Source organism: Panulirus ornatus, chromosome 63, assembly GCF_036320965.1.
Source record: "Panulirus ornatus isolate Po-2019 chromosome 63, ASM3632096v1, whole genome shotgun sequence".
Lineage (NCBI taxonomy): Eukaryota > Metazoa > Arthropoda > Malacostraca > Decapoda > Palinuridae > Panulirus > Panulirus ornatus.
Window position 1 is genome coordinate 4407329 of NC_092286.1, and position 19173 is coordinate 4426501.

A 19173-nucleotide genomic window follows, 5' to 3' on the forward strand; every position below is an offset into this window, starting at 1 on the left:
AAAAGTCATTTGCTTCTTGGAATAGCTGTCTGCATAGAATTTAAATATTTTTTGTCTTTGCTTCTTCATATCATAAACAGTTGATGAACCAATATTGTAGATGTCACAGCTTACGTACCGAAACACCATGCTCCATTTTTTCCAACAGTTCTCCTTTATCTTGGATCAATTTGGACTGGTGTTTACATTTGACACCATGACTGACACTCTCATATGTCTTAGTAGCCAAAGCTAAGGTTAAATCTATACAAAATAAACTAAAAATATCACAGATTTGCAGTATCACTACCAACAAGTGCAGTGTAAAGAATGTAAATAAGCACACCTTACACACAATGCCATCTGTGGCGGCCCAGTAAACTAGTCTGGTGGCTGCGATCCTTTGTGCAAATGAAGCACCAACTTGTCAAGAATTTGAGTAATGTGGATGGTGAACATAGGACAACAATGTCATCTTCAACATAAATATCAGAAATATTAGAACCCCCTTATTGCATAACAGCTTTTGCCGATCCAATTCACCTTAGTTTTATCATAAAGTCCAATAATGATATGCTTGTTCTTACTGCAGTAGCTACTGAAATTTACCTAAAATCCCTGAAAATGTCCTATAATGATAAGCTTGCTTTTACTGCATTAGCTATTGATTATTATTACTATATCATTATCATTTTGCTTTGTCGCTGTCTCCCGCGTTAGCGAGGTAGCGCAAGGAAACAGACGAAAGAATGGCCCAACCCACCCATATACACATGTATATACATACACGTCCACACGCAAATATACATACCTATACATCTCAACGTATACATGTATATACACACAGACATATACATATATACACTTGTACATAATTCATACTGTGTGCCTTTATTCATTCCCATCGCCACCCCGCCACACATGTAATAACAACCCCCTTCCCCCTCATGTGCAAGAGGTAGCGCTAGGAAGACATCAATGGCCCCATTCGTTCACACTCAGTCTCTAGTTGAGTGATATTTACCTAAAATCCCTGAAACCTGTGGCATGATTCACTTAGATTTCACAAATTTCCCTCAAAATTCATAAAATAAAGGATAATATATGGGCAAATACAGTGATTCTCAGACACAATACATATCTCATTTGTTGATTATGCATTCATTATTACAAACTACAAAGCAGATTATTCTAACTTCAATAACACTGAAACTATGTAATCTGACTGTAGACTGGAGTCATCTGGCTGGTAGCTCTGAATGGAGATATATCAAACTTTTCTAAGCTCTGATGAGTAAAAAGATAAAAAGGCACAAGTGAAATGAAAAAAATAAAGAAATGAAACAAGTTTCATGGGTCAGTGTTGGATTTCAGAACATGGTCAATAATGAACAGCTGACAGAAGGATTTATATAGTTTCTCCAGTCATGTTTATAATCATGATATATTTCATTTCTATAATTTTGCATTTACATTAAACAATGAATTGTTCATATACAACTTTTCATTCTTAGTAACTTCATCATTTTTAAAGGTCCATAATGCTACTTCTCCTAAAGGGGATACTGCATGATCAATTCTGTACTGCAGTTCTTACAATAGTAAAAACTATTTTGTCAACAATTCAAGCTCAGAAACTGAAATACAATACCTGTGGAGAAATGACTAATGTCTGCAGGTTAATAAATGCTCCAGGATGGATAAGTGTATGTCCAAGTTTGGTGAGGTTGATTAAAATGAGAGTCTGAAGATTCTCACAACGTGTAACACATATCTGAAAACAAGATAATATATCAGCTCTTAACACCACAGTCAAACTCAGTATGGAGTATTCTTTGGCAATGGTTTTTTGATGCTACACATTTTCTTTTCTTTCTTTCATAATCATTCACCGTTTCCTGTGTTAGCAAGGCCTTATTCACTCACATCCATTTTCTGTCATGTGTAATGCACCAAAACCACATTTCCCTTCCTAAAACCAAGTCCCACAAACCTTTTTCAGGGTTTCCCATAGCTGCTTCATATGCCCTGGTTTCGTCCACTGACAGCATGTACTGACCCCTGTATAAGCTATCACTCCAAAATTCACTCCATCCAAAGCACACCTTTCACCCTCCTGCATGCTGAGGTAGTGATCACTTAAATTCTATTTTCACTTCATCCCTCCATTTCCAATTTGGTCTACCCCATCTCTGAGTCCCCTCCACTTCTTACATATATATCCTCTTTGTCAACCTCTCCTCTCTCATTCTCTCTACATGTCCAAACCAAATCAGCACATCCTACTCATTTCTCTCAACCAAACTCTTCTTATTACTAAACCTCTCTCTTAACCTGCTTTTACTTATTTGATCCACCCACCTCACATCACATACTGTCCTCAAACATTTCATTTCCAATGCTCAACCTTCATCTATACATTCACATCTGCTGCTTGTCTTGCATCCTTACTACATCATCATAATGCAGAATGAGTTATTACAGAATGTGAGCGCATGACTGGAAGCAGAGATGTAGTTTCTGTACACAGGTGATGCAAGTTGAGATGCTTGTTTCACTTGATGAATGTCCTTAGAATGCAAAATGGTACAAAGGACTTTCACAATTTTGGAAGTTAATGTTTTACATTTACACAGTGGAAATGGGTTGACAATGTGTATGAACAATTTGCAAGAGTGTGGAATTAATGACATACGCATAGATAGGTAGATCTGAGAGACTGAGAAAATGAAAATATAGCATTATCATGGATATAACATGAAAAATATTTTTTTCTTTTGCTAATGATTCTTTTCTACAGCCATATTTACCTTATAGCACCACTTGATACATCATGAAACATATCTGAACACCATATTATCCTTTAACCCCATAAGGACCCAGCCATGTTTGTACATTCTATGGCATGAAGAACCAAGCCATACTTGTATGGAATGCCTCTTCCCAACCTCATTTAAATTCAAAAGCACAATTTATCAGTATGTAAAAGGTGCCTTCTGTCACATGTCAATGTAATTACAGCAAGTAAAATATCCTAGAAATATGGTTACCCACATAGCACAATCTCTTACCCTGTAGGGACCCAAAGATTCTCTTCCAAATGACATCTAAATTGAAGGACATGCTTTATAGGTATGGAAAGGCCGTATGTCACAAAGAACAACAAATGTGAAAATTTCAGCAAACCCTCTTCAGCTCCATCCTTACAACAACTACTATAAACACAACTACAACTAATAATAATAACAATAATAATAATAATAATAATAATAATGATGATGCGGGAAATGGCGAATAGTATGAAAGAAATGATAATAATAATAATAATGATAATAATAATAATGATAATACCAAACTCAGTCACCAGCTTCTGCAGTTTCTCACATGAATCAGCCACCAGCGCTGTATCATCAGCGAACAACAACTGACTCACTTCCCAAGCTCTCTCATCCCCAACAGACTGCATACTTGCCCCTCTTTCCAAAACTCTTGCATTCACCTCCTTAACAACCCCATCAACAAACAAATTAAACAACCATGGAGACATCACACACCCCTGCCGCAAACCTACATTCACTGAGAACCAATCACTTTCCTCTCTTCCTACACGTACACATTCCTTACATCCTCGATAAAAACTTTTCACGGCTTCTAACAACTTGCCTCCCACACCATATATTCTTAATACCTTCCACAGAGCATCTCTATCAACTCTATCATATGCCTTCTCCAGATCCATAAATGCTACATACAAATCCATTTGCTTTTCTAAGTATTTCTCACATACATTCTTCAAAGCAAACACCTGATCCACACATCCTCTACCACTACTGAAACCACACTGCTCTTCCCCAATCTGGTAAAGTGTATGAAAGAAGAAAGTTAAGAGTAAATGTGAAATAAGAGCAAGGTTATTAGGTACAGTAGAGTTGAGGGTCAAGTCAATTGGGAGGTAAGTTTGAATGGAGAAAAACTGGAGGAAGTAAAGTGTTTTAGATATCTGGGAGTAGATCTGGCAGCGGATGGAACCATGGAAGTGGAAGTGAATCATAGGGTGGGGGAGGGGGCGAAAATCCTGGGAGCCTTGAAGAATGTGTGGAAGTCAAGAACATTATCTCCAAAAGCAAAAATGAATATGTTTGAAGGAATAGAGGTTCCAACAATGTTGTATGGTTGCGAGGTGTGGGCTATGGATAGAGTAGTGCGCAGGATGGTGGATGTGCTGGAAATGAGATGTTTGAGGACAATATGTGGTGTGAGGTGGTTTGATTGAGTAAGTAATGCAAGGGTAAGAGAGATGTGTGGAAATAAGAAGAGCGTGGTTGAGAGAGCAGAAGAGGGTGTTTTGAAATGGTTTGGGCACATGGAGAGAATGAGTGAGGAAAGATTGACCAAGAGGATATATGTGTCGGAGGTGGAGGGAATGAGGAGAAGTGGGAGACCAAATTGGAGGTGGAAAGATGGAGTGAAAAAGATTTTGAGTGATTGGGGCCTGAACATGCAGGAGGGTGAAAGGCGGGCAAGGAATAGAGTGAATTGGATCGATGTGGTATACCGTGGTTGACGTGCTGTTAGTGGATTGAATCAGGGAATGTGAAGCGTCTGGGGTAAACCATGGAAAGTTGTGTGGGGCCTGGATGTGGAAAGGGAGCTGTGGTTTCGGGCATTATTGCATGACAGCTTGAGACTGAGTGTGAACGAATGGGGCCTTTGTTGTCTTTTCCTAGCGCTACCTCACACACATGAGGGGGGAGGGGGATGTTATTCCATGTGTTGCGAGGTGGCGATGGGAATGAATAAAGGCAGACAGGGTGAACTGTGTGCATGTGTATATATGTATATGTCTGTGTGTGTATATATATGTGTACATTGAGATGTATGGGTATGTATATTTACGTGTGGGGACGTGTATATATATACATGTGTATGGGGGTGGGTTGGGCCATTTCTTTCGTCTGTTTCCTTGCGCTACCTCGCAAACGCGAGAGACAGCGACAAAGCAAAATAAAATAAATAAAATAATAATAACAATAATAATAATAATCCCGGGGTCAACGTGCTGTCAATGGATTGAATCAGGGCATGTGAAGCGTCTGGGGTAAACCATGGAAAGTTTTGTGGGGCCTGGATGTGGAAAGGGAGCTGTGGTTTCGGTGCACTACACATGACAGCTAGAGATTGTGTGTAAATGAATGTGGCCTTTGTTGTCTTTTCCTAGCACTACCTCGCGTGCGTGTGAGGGAAGGGGGTGCCATTTCATGTGTGGTGGGGTAGCGATGGGAATATACGAAGGCAGCAAGTGTGGATGTGTATATGTGTACATATATGTCTGTATATGGAAGGGTATTGATTGAGAGGGTGAAGGCATGTACAGAGCATCAGATTGGGGAAGAGCAGTGTGGTTTCAGAAGTGGGAGAGGATGTGTGGATTGGCCGTGTGCTTTGAAGAATGTATATGAGAAATAGTTAGAAAAACAGATGAATTTGCATGTACTATTTATGGATCTGGAGAAGGCATAAGATAGAGTTGATAAAGATGCTCTGTGGCAGATATTAAGAGTATATGGTGTGGGAGGTAAGTTGCTAGAAGCAGTGAAAATTTTTTATCGAGGATGTAAGGCATGTGTACGAGTAGGAAGAGAGGAAAGTGATTGGTTTCTGGTGAATGTTGGTTTGCGGCAGGGATGTGTGATGTCTTCATGATTGCTTGATTTGTTTATGGATGGGGTTGTTAGGTAGGTGAATGCAAGAGTTTTGGAGAGAGGGGCAAGTATGCAGTCTGTTGTGGATGAGAGGGCTTGGGAAGTGAGTCAGTTGTTGTTCGTTGATGATACAGCACTGGTGGCTGATTCATGTGAGAAACTGCAGAAGTTGGTGACTGAGTTTGGTAAAGTGTGTGAAAGAAGACAGCTGAGAGTAAATGTGAATAAGAGCAAGGTTATTAGGTTCAGTAGGGTTGAGGGACAAGATAATTCAGAGATAAGTTTGAATGGCAAAAACTGGAGGAAGTGAAGTGTTTTGGAAATCTGGGAGTGGATTTAGCAGCGGCTGGAACCATGGAAGCGGAAGTAAGTCACAGGTGGGGGAGGGGGTGAAGGTTCTGGGAGCGTTGAAGAATGTATGGAAGGTGAGAACGTTATCTTGCAAAAATGGGTACGTTTGAAGGAAGAGTGGTTCCAACAATGTTATATGGTTGCGAGGCATGGGCTATAGATAGGGTTGTGCAGAGGAGGGTGGATGTTTTGGAAATGAGATGTTTGAGGACAATATGTGGTGTGAGGTGGTCTGATCGAGTAAGTAATGAAAGGGTAAGAGATATGTGGTAATAAAGAGTGTGGTTGAGAGAGCAGAAGAGGGTGTATTGAAATGGTTTGTACACATGGAGAGAATGAGTGAAGAAAGATTGACAAAGAGGATATATGTGTCAGAGGTGGAGGGAACAAGAAGTGGGAGACCAAATTGGAGGTGGAAGGATGGAGTGAAAAAGATTTTGAGCGATTTGGGCCTGAACATACAGGAGGGTGAAAGGCGTGCAAGGAATAGAGTGAATTGGAATGATGTGGTATACCGGGGTCGATGTGCTGTCAATGGATTGAACCAGGGCATGTGAAGCATCTGGGGTAAACCATGGAAAGTTTTGTGGGGCCTGGATGTGGAAAGGGAGCTGTGGTTTCGGTGCATTACACATGACAACTAGAGACTGAGTGTGAATGAACGTGGCCTTTGTTGTCTTTTCCTAGTGCTACCTCACACACATGCAGGGGTAGCGGGGTGCCATTTCATGAGCGGCAGGGTGGCGTTGGGAATGGATGAAGGCAGCAAGTATGAATATGTACATGTGTATATATGTATATGTCTGTGTATGTATATGCATGTATAAGTTGAAATGCATAGGTATATGTGCATGCGTGGGCAAAAAAAAAAAAAAAAAAAAAATGTATGTGGGTGGGTTGGGCCATTCTTTCATCTGTTTCCTTGTGCTACCTCGCTAATGCGGGAGACAGCGACAAAGTATAATGAAAAAAAATAATAAAATGTCTGTGTTTGTATGCGTATGTATAAGGTGAAATGTATAAGTATGTATATGTGCGTGTGTGACGTTTATGTATACGCATGTGTATGTGGGTGGGTTGGGCCATTCCTTCATCTGTTTCCTTGCGCTACCTCGCTAACATGGTAGACAGCGACTAAGCATAATGAATAAATATAAAAGAATAATAATAATAATAATATATTTATTATACTTTGTCGCTGTCTCCCGCATTAGCGATGTAGCGCAAGGAAACAGACGAAAGAATGGCCAAACCCACCCACATACACATGTATATACATACACGTCCACAAACGCACATATACATACCTATACATCTCAACGTATACATATATATACACACACAGAAATATACATATATACACATGTACATAATTCATACTGTCTGCCCTTATTCATTCCCGTCGCCACCCCACCACACATGAAATGACAATCCCCCCCCTCCTACATGTGCGTGAGGTAGCAGTAGGAATAGGCTCAAAGGCCACATTTGTTCACACTCAGTCTCTAGCTGTCATGTATAATGCACCGAAACCACAGCTCCCTTTCCACATCCAGCCCCACAAAACTTTCCATGGTTTACCCCAGACGCTTCACATGGTCTGGTTTGATCCACTGACAGCACATCAACCCCGGTATACCACATAGTTCCATTTCACTCTATTCCTCTCACGCCTTTCACCCTCCTGCATGTTCAGGCCCCAATCACTCAAAATCTTTTTCACTCCATCTTTCCACCTCCAATTTGGTCTCCCACTTCTCCTCGTCCCCTCCACCTCTGACACATACATCCTTTTTGTCAACCTTTCCTCACTCATTCTCTCCATGTGACCAAACCATTTCAAAACACCCTCTTCTGCTCTCTCAACCACACTCCTTTTACCACCACACATCTCTCTCACCCTTTCATTACTTATTCAAACCACCTTACACTACATATTGTCCTCAAACATCTAATTTCCAGCACATCTACCCTCCTCCATACAACTCTATCTATAGCCCACGCCTCGCAACCATATAACATTGTTGGAACCACTATTCCTTCAAACATACCTGCTTTTGCTTTCCAAGATAACGTTCTCGACTTCCACACATTTTTCAACGCTCCCAGAACTTTCGCCCCCTCCCCACCCTATGATTCACTTCCACTTCCATGGTTCCATCCGCTGCCAAATCCACTCCCAGATATCTAAAACACTTCACTTCCTCCAGTTCTTCTCCATTCAAGCTTACCTCCTAATTGACTTGTCCCTCAACCCTATTGTACCTAATAACTTTGCTCTTATTCACATTTACTCTCATCTTTCTTCTTTCACACACTTTACCAAACTCAGTCATCAGCTTCTGCGGTTTCTCACCCAAATCAGCCACTACTTCTATTCCTAGTTGCTTTTCTGGTCTTAGCAAGGTAGAATAAAAAAAGCAAAATTACCTCATACGCACACATCCACTCTCTTACTGGAATAAAACTAGAACCTTCCATACAAAGCCAAGCTTCACAAACTACTCAATAATTCACTTCAACCACCTTATATGCCTAGCTAAGCCAAGTGACAGCATGTCACCTTCAATGTACCACACTGAGCAAATACGCTCTACTTATGCATACCTCCTATCCTCCTGAATGCTTGAGCCTCAATCCCAAATGTATCTCAAACCATCCTTTCATCTCCTTCCCAGTCTCCCCCTCCCCCTTGCTCCCTTAATCCTGACACATGGATCTCCTTAACTTTTTCTCTCCAAAAGATAAAAACATTTCAGCTCATCCTGGTTAGCTCTCTCAATTAAAATACAACCACATTTTTTTTTCTTTCTTTTTTTTTTTTGCCGGTCTCCCGCGTTTGCAAGGTAGCACAAGGAAACAGACAAAAGAAATGGCCCAACCCATCCCCATACACATGTATATACATACGTCCACACGCGCAAATATACATACCTACACAGCTTTCCATGGTTTACCCCAGACGCTTCACATGCCCTGATTCAATCCACTAACAGCACGTCAACCCCGGTATACCACATCAATCCAATTCACTCTATTCCTTGCCCTCCTTTCACCCTCCTGCATGTTCCGGCCCCGATCACACAAAATCTTTTTCACTCCATCTTTCCACCTCCAATTTGGTCTCCCACTTCTCCTCGTTCCCTCCACCTCCGACACATATATCCTCTTGGTCAATCTTTCCTCACTCATTCTCTCCATGTGCCCAAACCATTTCAAAACACCCTCTTCTGCTCTCTCAACCACGCTCTTTTTATTTCCACACATCTCTCTAACTCTTACGTTACTTACTCGATCAAACCACCTCACACCACACATTGTCCTCAAACATCTCATTTCCAGCACATCCATCCTCCTGCGCACATCTCTATCCATAGCCCATGCCTCACAACCATACAACATTGTTGGAACCACTATTCCTTCAAACATAACCATTTTTGCTTTCCGAGATAATGTTCTCGACTTCCAAACATTCTTCAAGGCTCCCACATCTTACTTTTAAAATATAAATTTGTACACAATCAACCTGACCTCACTCAACAAACTGTCCTAAGGCAATTACTTTCCAATATCTACCCTCTTCCTTTCCTCAGCAGTCAGGGCCTCAAAACTAACATTCATACAACACCAATACATACAAACATAACCTTCTCTGCCCTAACTGACAGTGACATCCCCTTCCATACACTATTCATTTCATCAATACACTCTGCTATGCATCCATTTCCATTTTTCCATCTGCTTTCCTGTTCCTAACTGGAGTGCAGCCTTGAAGCTGTGGAAGCCCCATAGCAAAGAGTCCTGGGGTTGTATAGCTGAAAAATATATTCTTAGCATCTACAATCCCTCTGTCAACCATATCATATGCATTCTACAGATCCATATATGCCACATCCAACTCACTCTTTCTCCAAGTATCTCAAATAAATTCTTCAAAAGAGCAAACACCTGGTCCACATATTCCTTGACCACACCTTAAGCCACAATGCTCCTCCCTTATCTGCTGCTCTGTGCATGCCATGGTATAATTTTTTCTTTTTTTTTGGTAAGGCAATATAAATAATTTTTCCCATAATTTTTTTGGCAAAATCCAACAACCATAATTCAAAATCAATAAATAGTTATCATCATAATGGCTCTAAGAATAAAAATCAAGGTTGTTCTTAATCTGTTCCTAACACTACCTCACTAACAAAGGAAATGAAGAACACTTATGAAAAATGGAAATGTTGATTTTAGCAGAGATAAAAGTGGTGTATAGGTAAGAAGCTGGACAACTTCATGAAAACTTATCTAAAACTTTTCATCGTATCTTTTGTACTGACAAGAATTTCACAAATGTCATGTTTCACATTCTTTAGAAGCCTTGCGAAATGTAATTTTTTTCCAACTTGTTCACTGATTCCCACAGGGCAAGGTAGCACCACAGACAGATGAAGAAAGGCCTCATCTGCTCCCTAACTCTTATGTATAATGCACTACAACCAGAGATCTCTATCCACAGATAAGCCCCAGAGACCTTTTTGGGTTTTCCTCTGACTAAATCATGTCTCCTGACAGCATGTTGGCCCTGTATACCACAATGTTCTGGCCCCAATCCCTCAAAATATCTTTCACTTCATCTCTTCCATCACTAATTCCATCAACCCTTTCTCCTTGCTCTTGCTACCACTGACACACATAACCTCTTGGTCAAAATTTCATTCATCCTCGCCATATGTCCAAACATGTACCTCTCTTAACCACGCTCTTCTTATCTAACTTTGAACCCAAATGTTTATAAAGAAATTTTTTTCTTAAACAAACTGTTTATCTTCAAATCTGCTTAAAAGTTAGCCTGTTTAAAGCAAAGGAGTCCTGTATAAGCGATACCTTAAAGTAATTATTATTTGCTTTGTCGCTGTCTCCCGTGTTTGCGAGGTAGCGCAAGGAAACAGACGAAAGAAATGGCCCAACCCACCCCCATACACATGTATATACATACATGTATATACATACATGTCCACACACGCAAAAATACATACCTATACATCTCAATGTACACATATATATACACACACAGACACATACATATATACCCATGCACACAATTCACACTGTCTGCCTTTATTCATTCCCAACACCACCTCGCCACACATGGAATACCATCCCCCTCCCCCCTCATGTGTGCGAGGTAGCGCTAGGAAAAGACAACAAAGGCCCCATTCGTTCACACTCAGTCTCTAGCTGTCATGCAATAATGCCCGAAACCTCAGCTCCCTTTCCACATCCAGGCCCCACACAACTTTCCATGGTTAACCCCAGACGCTTCACATGCCCTGATTCAATCCACTGACAGCACGTCAACCCCGGTATACCACATCGATCCAATTCACTCTATTCCTTGCCCTCCTTTCACCCTCCTGCATGTTCAGGCCCCGATCACTCATAATCTTTTTCACTCCATCTTTCCACCTCCAATTTGGTCTCCCACTTCTCCTCGTTCCCTCCACCTCCGACACATATATCCTCTTGGTCAATCTTTCCTCACTCATTCTCTCCATGTGCCCAAACCATTTCAAAACACCCTCTTCTGCTCTCTCAACCATGCTCTTTTTATTTCCACACATCTCTCTTATCCGTACATTACTTACTCGATCAAACCACCTCACACCACATATTGTCCTCAAACATCTCATTTCCAGCACATCCACCCTCCTGCGCACAACTCTATCCATAGCCCACGCCTCGCAACCATACAACATTGTTGGAACCACTATTCCTTCAAACATACCCATTTTTGCTTTCCGAGATAATGTTCTCGACTTCTACACATTCTTCAATAATTACATCAATAATTAATATAATTCAATAACAGACTGCTAGGTAAATCAAGACAGCAGCCATAACAAAAACACCAAAACAAAAACTTTACTTCATCAAGTAACTGTAGACCTTCACATCCTTCCAAGAGTAGGTCTCTTAACTCCAGGGTCTTAAGAAAAGCAAATAGTCCCATTAGTTCTTTGAACTTAGCGAGAATTTGGCCACCAGTGCCAAATACAACTTCCTCTGAGCGTTCTGTTATCTGGCACGCAAAGTGGAACCTGTGGATTGAATAGTATAAAATCAACAAAATTAATTTTGATGCAAATGCAAGATTACAGGTGACATAAAAATCCACAATCTATTACCCTCAAATCCCTTAAAGTACACTGAGCCCTCACAAATGATATGGGAAACTAACACTCTAAGATTCTTTCCCAATGCTAATTGCATTGCAATTCCTTTTTACATACTACATCTCCACATACCAATAGAGCATGCTTCCAATTGAAATGATCACTGAAGGCAACCCATACAAGTGCAGATGGAGTCCCCAAAGGGTTAGACATACTATCCATTGTGTTATAGGGGTAAATAACACTTCAGGAATTTTAAAACTCTGGCACTACTTGTAGTTGTTTTCTATCTATTTACATCTCTGATGCCCATTCCCTTCACGAACCATCTCAAGGGAGGTGGCCACAGCAAAAGAGTCTCCATATATGGTGAATTTCAGTGCCTCTTCTTAGTGTTTAGTGCCTCATCCTTAATAGGCTACTGGTAGAGGCTCCAACCTAATGTTCCTATCAACCACTTTCATCAAATTTTCCAACCGACCACTTCTACCTTCCGTTCCTACCAACTACTTTTACCTATATTCCTGTCTAATGTTCTGTCCTACTACTACTATCTACTGATCCTATCTTGCCAAAAGGCTGGGCTAGCACTTGGCTCTCAATGCAGGAAAATTTAGATTTACAAAGAATCAGTTGTGTGAGTTAAGCATTGTCAAGTGTTGTGTGTGACAAAGAGATTTTGTATGTTTGTGGACAAATACCAAAAGTCCATGTGTGGGTGAAGCAGAAAGAAAAGACAACTACCTGGGTCAGACAAGTGGAACTTGACAGAGAAGTGGTGGCTCACTACACAGCCATCGAGTAGTACTCGTAATATGTTGCTTATCACATAAGGCGTCTCTAAATACAGCTAAAGCACACCTCTAACTTCAAATGATGATGAGACGAGGCAATAAGGACAGGTTCAGAGACAGTGTACACTCGGAAAATCATATAAGTAAGGGTGTTGTCCTTTAAGGGTTAAGGGTATCAAAAACATCAATTATCACATGCATTTTATGGAGTTAACTGATCTTCAATGACTGGAATCTAAGGAAAAGTGTAAAGCAGATGGTCACTGAGGATCCAACATGTACAAGTGTGTCTCTTCACCGTATTCTTCACTGGTGGTGAAATTTACTACAGTTATCTATCTAATGGAAAGGTCAGTGGGGCCTGGTTGAGGATAGAAACCTGTAGTTTCAGTGCATTATACGACAGCTAGAGAACGGATGAGAGCATATACAGCCTTTCTTGATCTGTTCCTAGCGCTACCTCGCTGAGTGGGAAAGGGTGATCAGGTATGAAAAAGTGAGATGCTAAGAGGATATAAATGTCAGAAGTGGAGGGAACAAGAGAACATGGAACCCGAGGAAGAGGAGGAGGAGGAGGGGGAAGTATACTGTACAAGATGCTTTGTGGGCTCAAGGCCTGAATATGCAGGAAGGTGTGCTATGTGCATGGGTCGATGAATTGGAAGGATGTGTTAAACAAGGGATGATGTGCCATTAATGAGCTGAACCTTAGCATATGAAGTGGTCAGGGAAAACGATGGAAAGATCTGTAGAGTCTGACTGTGGAGTGAAGTCTCCAGTTTTGGTATATCATTCATGACAGCTTGAGAGTGGATGTGAGAAAATGAGGCCAATTTTTTTGTCTATTCCTGGTGCTGCTTTGTTATGTGAGAAATGATGAACAAGTATGAAAAAAAATTCCAGCTTAACATGGTAGAGTGGCTTGCATTTAATGGAACAATGTATGCACAAAGGAGCATGAAACCCACATCAACATCTCACCAAGATCATGGTTTACTATGTCTTTATCCATATTCTCACAGAAAAACAAAATTTCTGAATTAAAACACAAACAAAAGTAATTCTTTAGAAAAGAATATTTCACATCCAAATACTGGATTATGTGATGTGTTATTCTAGCTATTTTTCCCCTCTGAAAGAAGGAAAGTAAAGAGGGTGTTTAATGTCAAAAGGCATCTGCCTGACAACCACCTACGCATCAGCAGATGAGATGACATTAAGCCATTCAGTGTAGTATCAGCTGCATGGTGAGATATGTCTGTCATGAATTAATAAAGATTTACATTTACGAGATTCTTATCTAGTGAATGTACTTTAATCAAAACAGATACAGTATTGAGTGGTTGTGTGGACATGAATTATCTAAAACTCAAGTTTAGTTTCTGCTTAGTGCAGCAACTAGGACATGAAAAGATCACTGTTTGGTTCAATATACTGCATATGTTGGTATGCTTAACATTTGGAAATACTATGGTACAAAGAAACAAAGAAATTTGCACTTTCTGTTGCATGTGTATCTGATTCTGTGTAAATGCATGTAAACATGTTGTTTAAGTGTTGAAATTGTCTGCTCAGCTACAGTAGTACTTACCAAAATTTAAAGATGGCATTTTCAAGATTATGGACATGTACATTATCCCAAAATGGAAAGTATTTTGTGAAAGACAGGGCATTTATTGGGATTTTGAGAGTGATCTTTTAACTGATGATCTGAAAATGTGTATTATATCAACCAAACTTAAGGTCCATCTTAACGTGGAGTGAACTCCTTGAATGAGGACATGAAACTGTTCACAGCAAATATACTGCCAGTTCATTATGGATATAACCACAAGATTATGGAAAGCAACAATGTATGATGCAGAGAGAACTGGAATTTTGGACGAATGTCAGTTTGGAGACATGTTCTAGTGCACCCTTATTCCTCATTCTAACCTTTTAATACAACCTCGAGCTCATCTTTAACATGCTTTTCACTCATACACAACATTTTTTAAATATCCTTCAATCACACTCTTCATATTCTCCTAAAGGTTCAACTCCCACCTTGACATTAATTACTACAGTCTACACCCTCATATCCAGATCATATTTCTCTTGCATTCCACATTTCTAATATAACTTCCACCTCAAAAAACTGTACAAATTATTTCAACAGCATAACATCTATCAAAAAAAGAAAGTAGGTAGCAGTTGGTAGGCAGCCACCAACCAAGGAGGTATATTACCAGTACTACTCACTTGGGAATCAGAAGGGTTAGTGATCGCTGTGTAATGAGCCAGCACTTCAATGGTTGTAAAGTTGCACTCCATTGACTCAGGTAGTTGTCTTTTCTATCTGCCTCACTCACACATGGACTGCTGGCATTCTGTTCGCAAACATACAGTCTCACCTTGTCACACGACTTGACAATACTTAACCAACATAACTCATTCTTCCTAACTCTACTTTTTTTTCTTCAGAGAGATATGCACTACCCCTCCCTTTTAGCAAAATTGTAGGAGCAATATATAGAAAAAGTGGGAAGGAACATTAGACAGGAGCATTAGGTAGAAACATTAGGCAGAAGTGGGTAGGAACATCAGCTGGCAGCATTAAGAAGATGTATTATGTTGGAGCATTAGGTAGACACATTAGGCAATATTAGTTGGTGGGAACATTAGATAGGAACCTCTGAAACACTGCACTAGAGTTACCCTATGCCACTGGCCTGTTAAGGGTGAGGCATTAAAGGCTAAGAAGTGGCACTGGAGTTCACCAGTTTTGGAGTCTCTTTATCTGTGGCTCCCCACACATGGGAGTTCCCAAAGGGAACAGGCATCAAAGACATAGACAGAAAGATAGTATATCCCTATCCTTATCTTCATTACTGGGTAAAAGTCCTCAGTGATAAATATTTCTAATACTGGATTGATTGTACTATGTCCTGGGTTATAATGCATTCAGTTATAACTATTATAATAAATTTGCCCTACCTACACTAGAAACAAACTTTTTGTCATATTCCTATAATTTCAATAGCATGTGCCTCTTATATACATACAAATAAGATACTCTTAGGGATACTGCTATATTTCATTATCCCTCTGGCTCTACTCTTCAAATTGTCTTTACCACACTGCTTTATTAAGTTTTGCTCATCTTTCCAAAATACTAACAATCTAAAGATAAGAAAGTCATCAGCTTACAAATATTGCAAAATTTAATGTATACCCATTTCTCTTCGTGCTACATAACTCAGGCCAAGGTTTTTAAAACCCAGCATAAAAAAAATGAAAATAATCAAAGTTGTAAGACATACCTTAATGTATGCACATTGTCCAAAGTCCCAGGGCAATTGTTATGCAAGTAGACAGAAAGATGAAGAAATTCATAAAGGTTGAATAAGTTATTCATAGGCCGAAATATCAAAGTCTGGATATGCATTCCTTTCTTGGTAAGGAAAGTGGTGACACGGATATGGTCTAATAATTTCTGAAAATCAATAAAGTGCATATGAAATCTAGTTATCATAAAATCCTTCTTAAATTTACTATAACCCACCTGAGGTTGTACGAAACAATGTGAAAATCTCCCCTAATAATCTATATCAATACGATTTCAGTAATATCTAAAAGCTTTATCTACTGGAAAACACACAAAATATATCCATACCAAGGCTGAAGTGTTCACAAATGACACAATTACAAAGGGTATATGACAAAAAATTTCCAGTAAAAAAAAAGGGATTTATGAAAGAGCCATGTGAGCCACTGTCCTTGAAGGCCAAGAATAGGGTGTCTGACTGTGTGTGGATCTAACTAGAATGAGAAGGGAGTGATAAGTGCTATATTTGATGAAAGAAATTTTGGTGTTCTGGCTGAGAACAAAATCAAGTTGAAGGGGAAGTAGGAAGGATGGTTCAAGAATTTTCTTGGAGGGTTTAATCCAGGGTTAGTATGCAAAGGAGTGGGGTGGCACTTCTTATACATGAAGAATATGGTGTTCTGTATCAGAGGATAAGGAAAAGAGTTCAAGATGGATATGGTTAGAAAAATGTATACTTCAAGAGGCAATTACCTAACTATATAATACAAGAAGAGAGCTCTACATTTGTGGCACCCCCATCTCCTGAACTTTCTTTCCCATCAAACTGACTTTTATTTCTATCTATTCATAATTAACCCATGCAGTCTGTTGTAGATGAGAGAGCTTGGGAAGTGAGTCAGTTGTTGTTCGCTGATGATACAGCGCTGGTGGCTGATTCGGGGGAGAAACTGCAGAAGCTGGTGATTGAGTTTGATAAAGTGTGTGAAAGAAGAAAGCTGAGAGTAAATGTGAATAAGACCAAGGTTATTAGGTACAGTAGGGTTGAAGTGCAAGTCATTTGGGAGGTAAGTTTGAATGGAGAAAAACTGGAGGAAGTGAAGTGTTTTAGATATCTGGGAGTGGATTTGGCAGCTGATGGAACCATGAAAGCGGAAGTAAATCATAGGGTGGGGGAGGGGGTGAAAGTTCTGGAAGCATTGAAAAATGTGTGGAAGGCGAGAATGTTATCTTGGAAAGCAAAAATGGGTATGTTTGAAGGAATAGCGGTTCCAACAATGTTATATGGTTGCAAGGAGTGGGCTATAGATAGAGTTGTGCGGAGGAGGGTGGATGTGCTGGAAATGAGATGTTTGAGGACAATAAGTGGTGGGAGGTGGTTTAATCGAGTAAGTAATGAAAGGGTAAGAGAGATGTGTGGGCAGAAGAGGGTGTTTTGAAATGGTTTGGGCACATGGAGAGTATGAGTGAGGAAAGATCAAGAGAGAAACTCATGCCGAAGACAGAGTTGGGGAACGTGTGACAGGAGACACATTGGAGTCAAGGTGAACAAAAGTAAGGTGATGCAATTCAACATCATGATAAGCAAGGATTGTTTTAGAGGAAGTCTGAATGGACCGAAAAGAAGTGGAGCGCTTTAACCACCTTAAAGTGGCTTGGCAGTGGAATGAAACATGGAGGCAGAAGGGAGTCATAAGGAATGCGATGGGGTGAGGTCCTGGATGCACTGAGGGGTGTATTTATGGAGAGGCCAACATATGATGGGGAAAATATGGGCAAATCTTAAGGAATAGCATTTATGAGAGTGTAGTATGGAAGCAAATCTTGGGCCCAGAATGCAAAAGAATGGAATAAAGTGGATATACCGGAAATGGAATTCCTGAAGACAATATAGTATGTGCTGTGGGCATGTTGACCATGTGAGAAATGACAGTGTAAGAGAAATGTGTTGTATTAAGCATTGTACAATTGAGAGAGTTGTACTGGGTTCACTGAAATAGTCTGGACGTACAGAGGGTATGAAGAAAAATAGACTGATCAAGATGACATTAGAGACATGCTTGGGACAAAACATGATGGAGCACTGTGGCATACAGGAGATGACATACTGTCAATGGACCGAACAAGGGCATGTAAAGCAGTCAGGGGTTACCACAGAATGGTTTGTGGGTAGTGACTCTGAATGAATGACTCTAGTTCTGGTACATTTTACATGACTGCTAGAGTGGATATGAATAGGGACATTGTTCATCTGTTCTACAACTAGTGAGGACGTAGTTCATCTGTTCAACAACTAACTCTCTGTGGTGGAAATGGTTACAAGTATGAAGAAATACATATAGATATACTGTACATACATAAATAAATAATCAATTATTGAATAATTACAATGTTTGCAAGATATGCAAAAAAAATAAAGGACTTAGAACCTACTTGCCATCCTGCACAGTAGTTAAATTTCCGCTTTGTGAGAAGTGTGTCATGAAGTTCAAATGTGTACCACACTCTTGGGAAAGCAAATGCTTTACTCCAGTTCCTACATACCTGAAAAAAATTCTTAAATTAAGCTATCTCCTTTTAAAAAGAGACTGTACTAAAAGTATTTTTGGGATCATTGCGAAGGTATTAAATGTTTGTTGTGAATAATTATTTTGTGATATTTCCAAGTGTTTTGTTTCGTGTGGTTTGCAGCTTTCTTATATCAGACATGGTGGATGAAGAGGAATGTGTAGTACAGTTTAAGAGGAAGAGGACTAATGTTTATAGATGATACACTAATGTTTATAGATGATACTAAGGGATTCTTTTCTCTGTCCAAAATTGGTGCCCATAAGTGTTCTGAGGGAGTTAAGTTTGTTTATAGCCTTTATGCTGATATT

The 19173-nt window shown here is 39.9% G+C and overlaps 1 protein-coding gene across 5 annotated transcripts in view; it reads right to left on the reverse strand.

Moving 5' to 3' along the window:
- Positions 1–19173, reverse strand: part of LOC139745944 (uncharacterized) — a 61251-nt gene that overhangs the window by 20963 nt on the left and 21115 nt on the right. For all 5 annotated transcript variants that reach the window (XM_071656657.1, XM_071656656.1, XM_071656658.1 and 2 more), the window contains 4 exons: positions 18728–18838; positions 16290–16462; positions 11947–12118; positions 1631–1753 (listed from right to left, as the gene is read on the reverse strand). In XM_071656657.1, coding sequence (XP_071512758.1) covers positions 1631–1753; positions 11947–12118; positions 16290–16462; positions 18728–18838 — 579 coding nt within the window. The remainder of the gene's footprint in view (positions 1–1630; positions 1754–11946; positions 12119–16289; positions 16463–18727; positions 18839–19173) is intronic.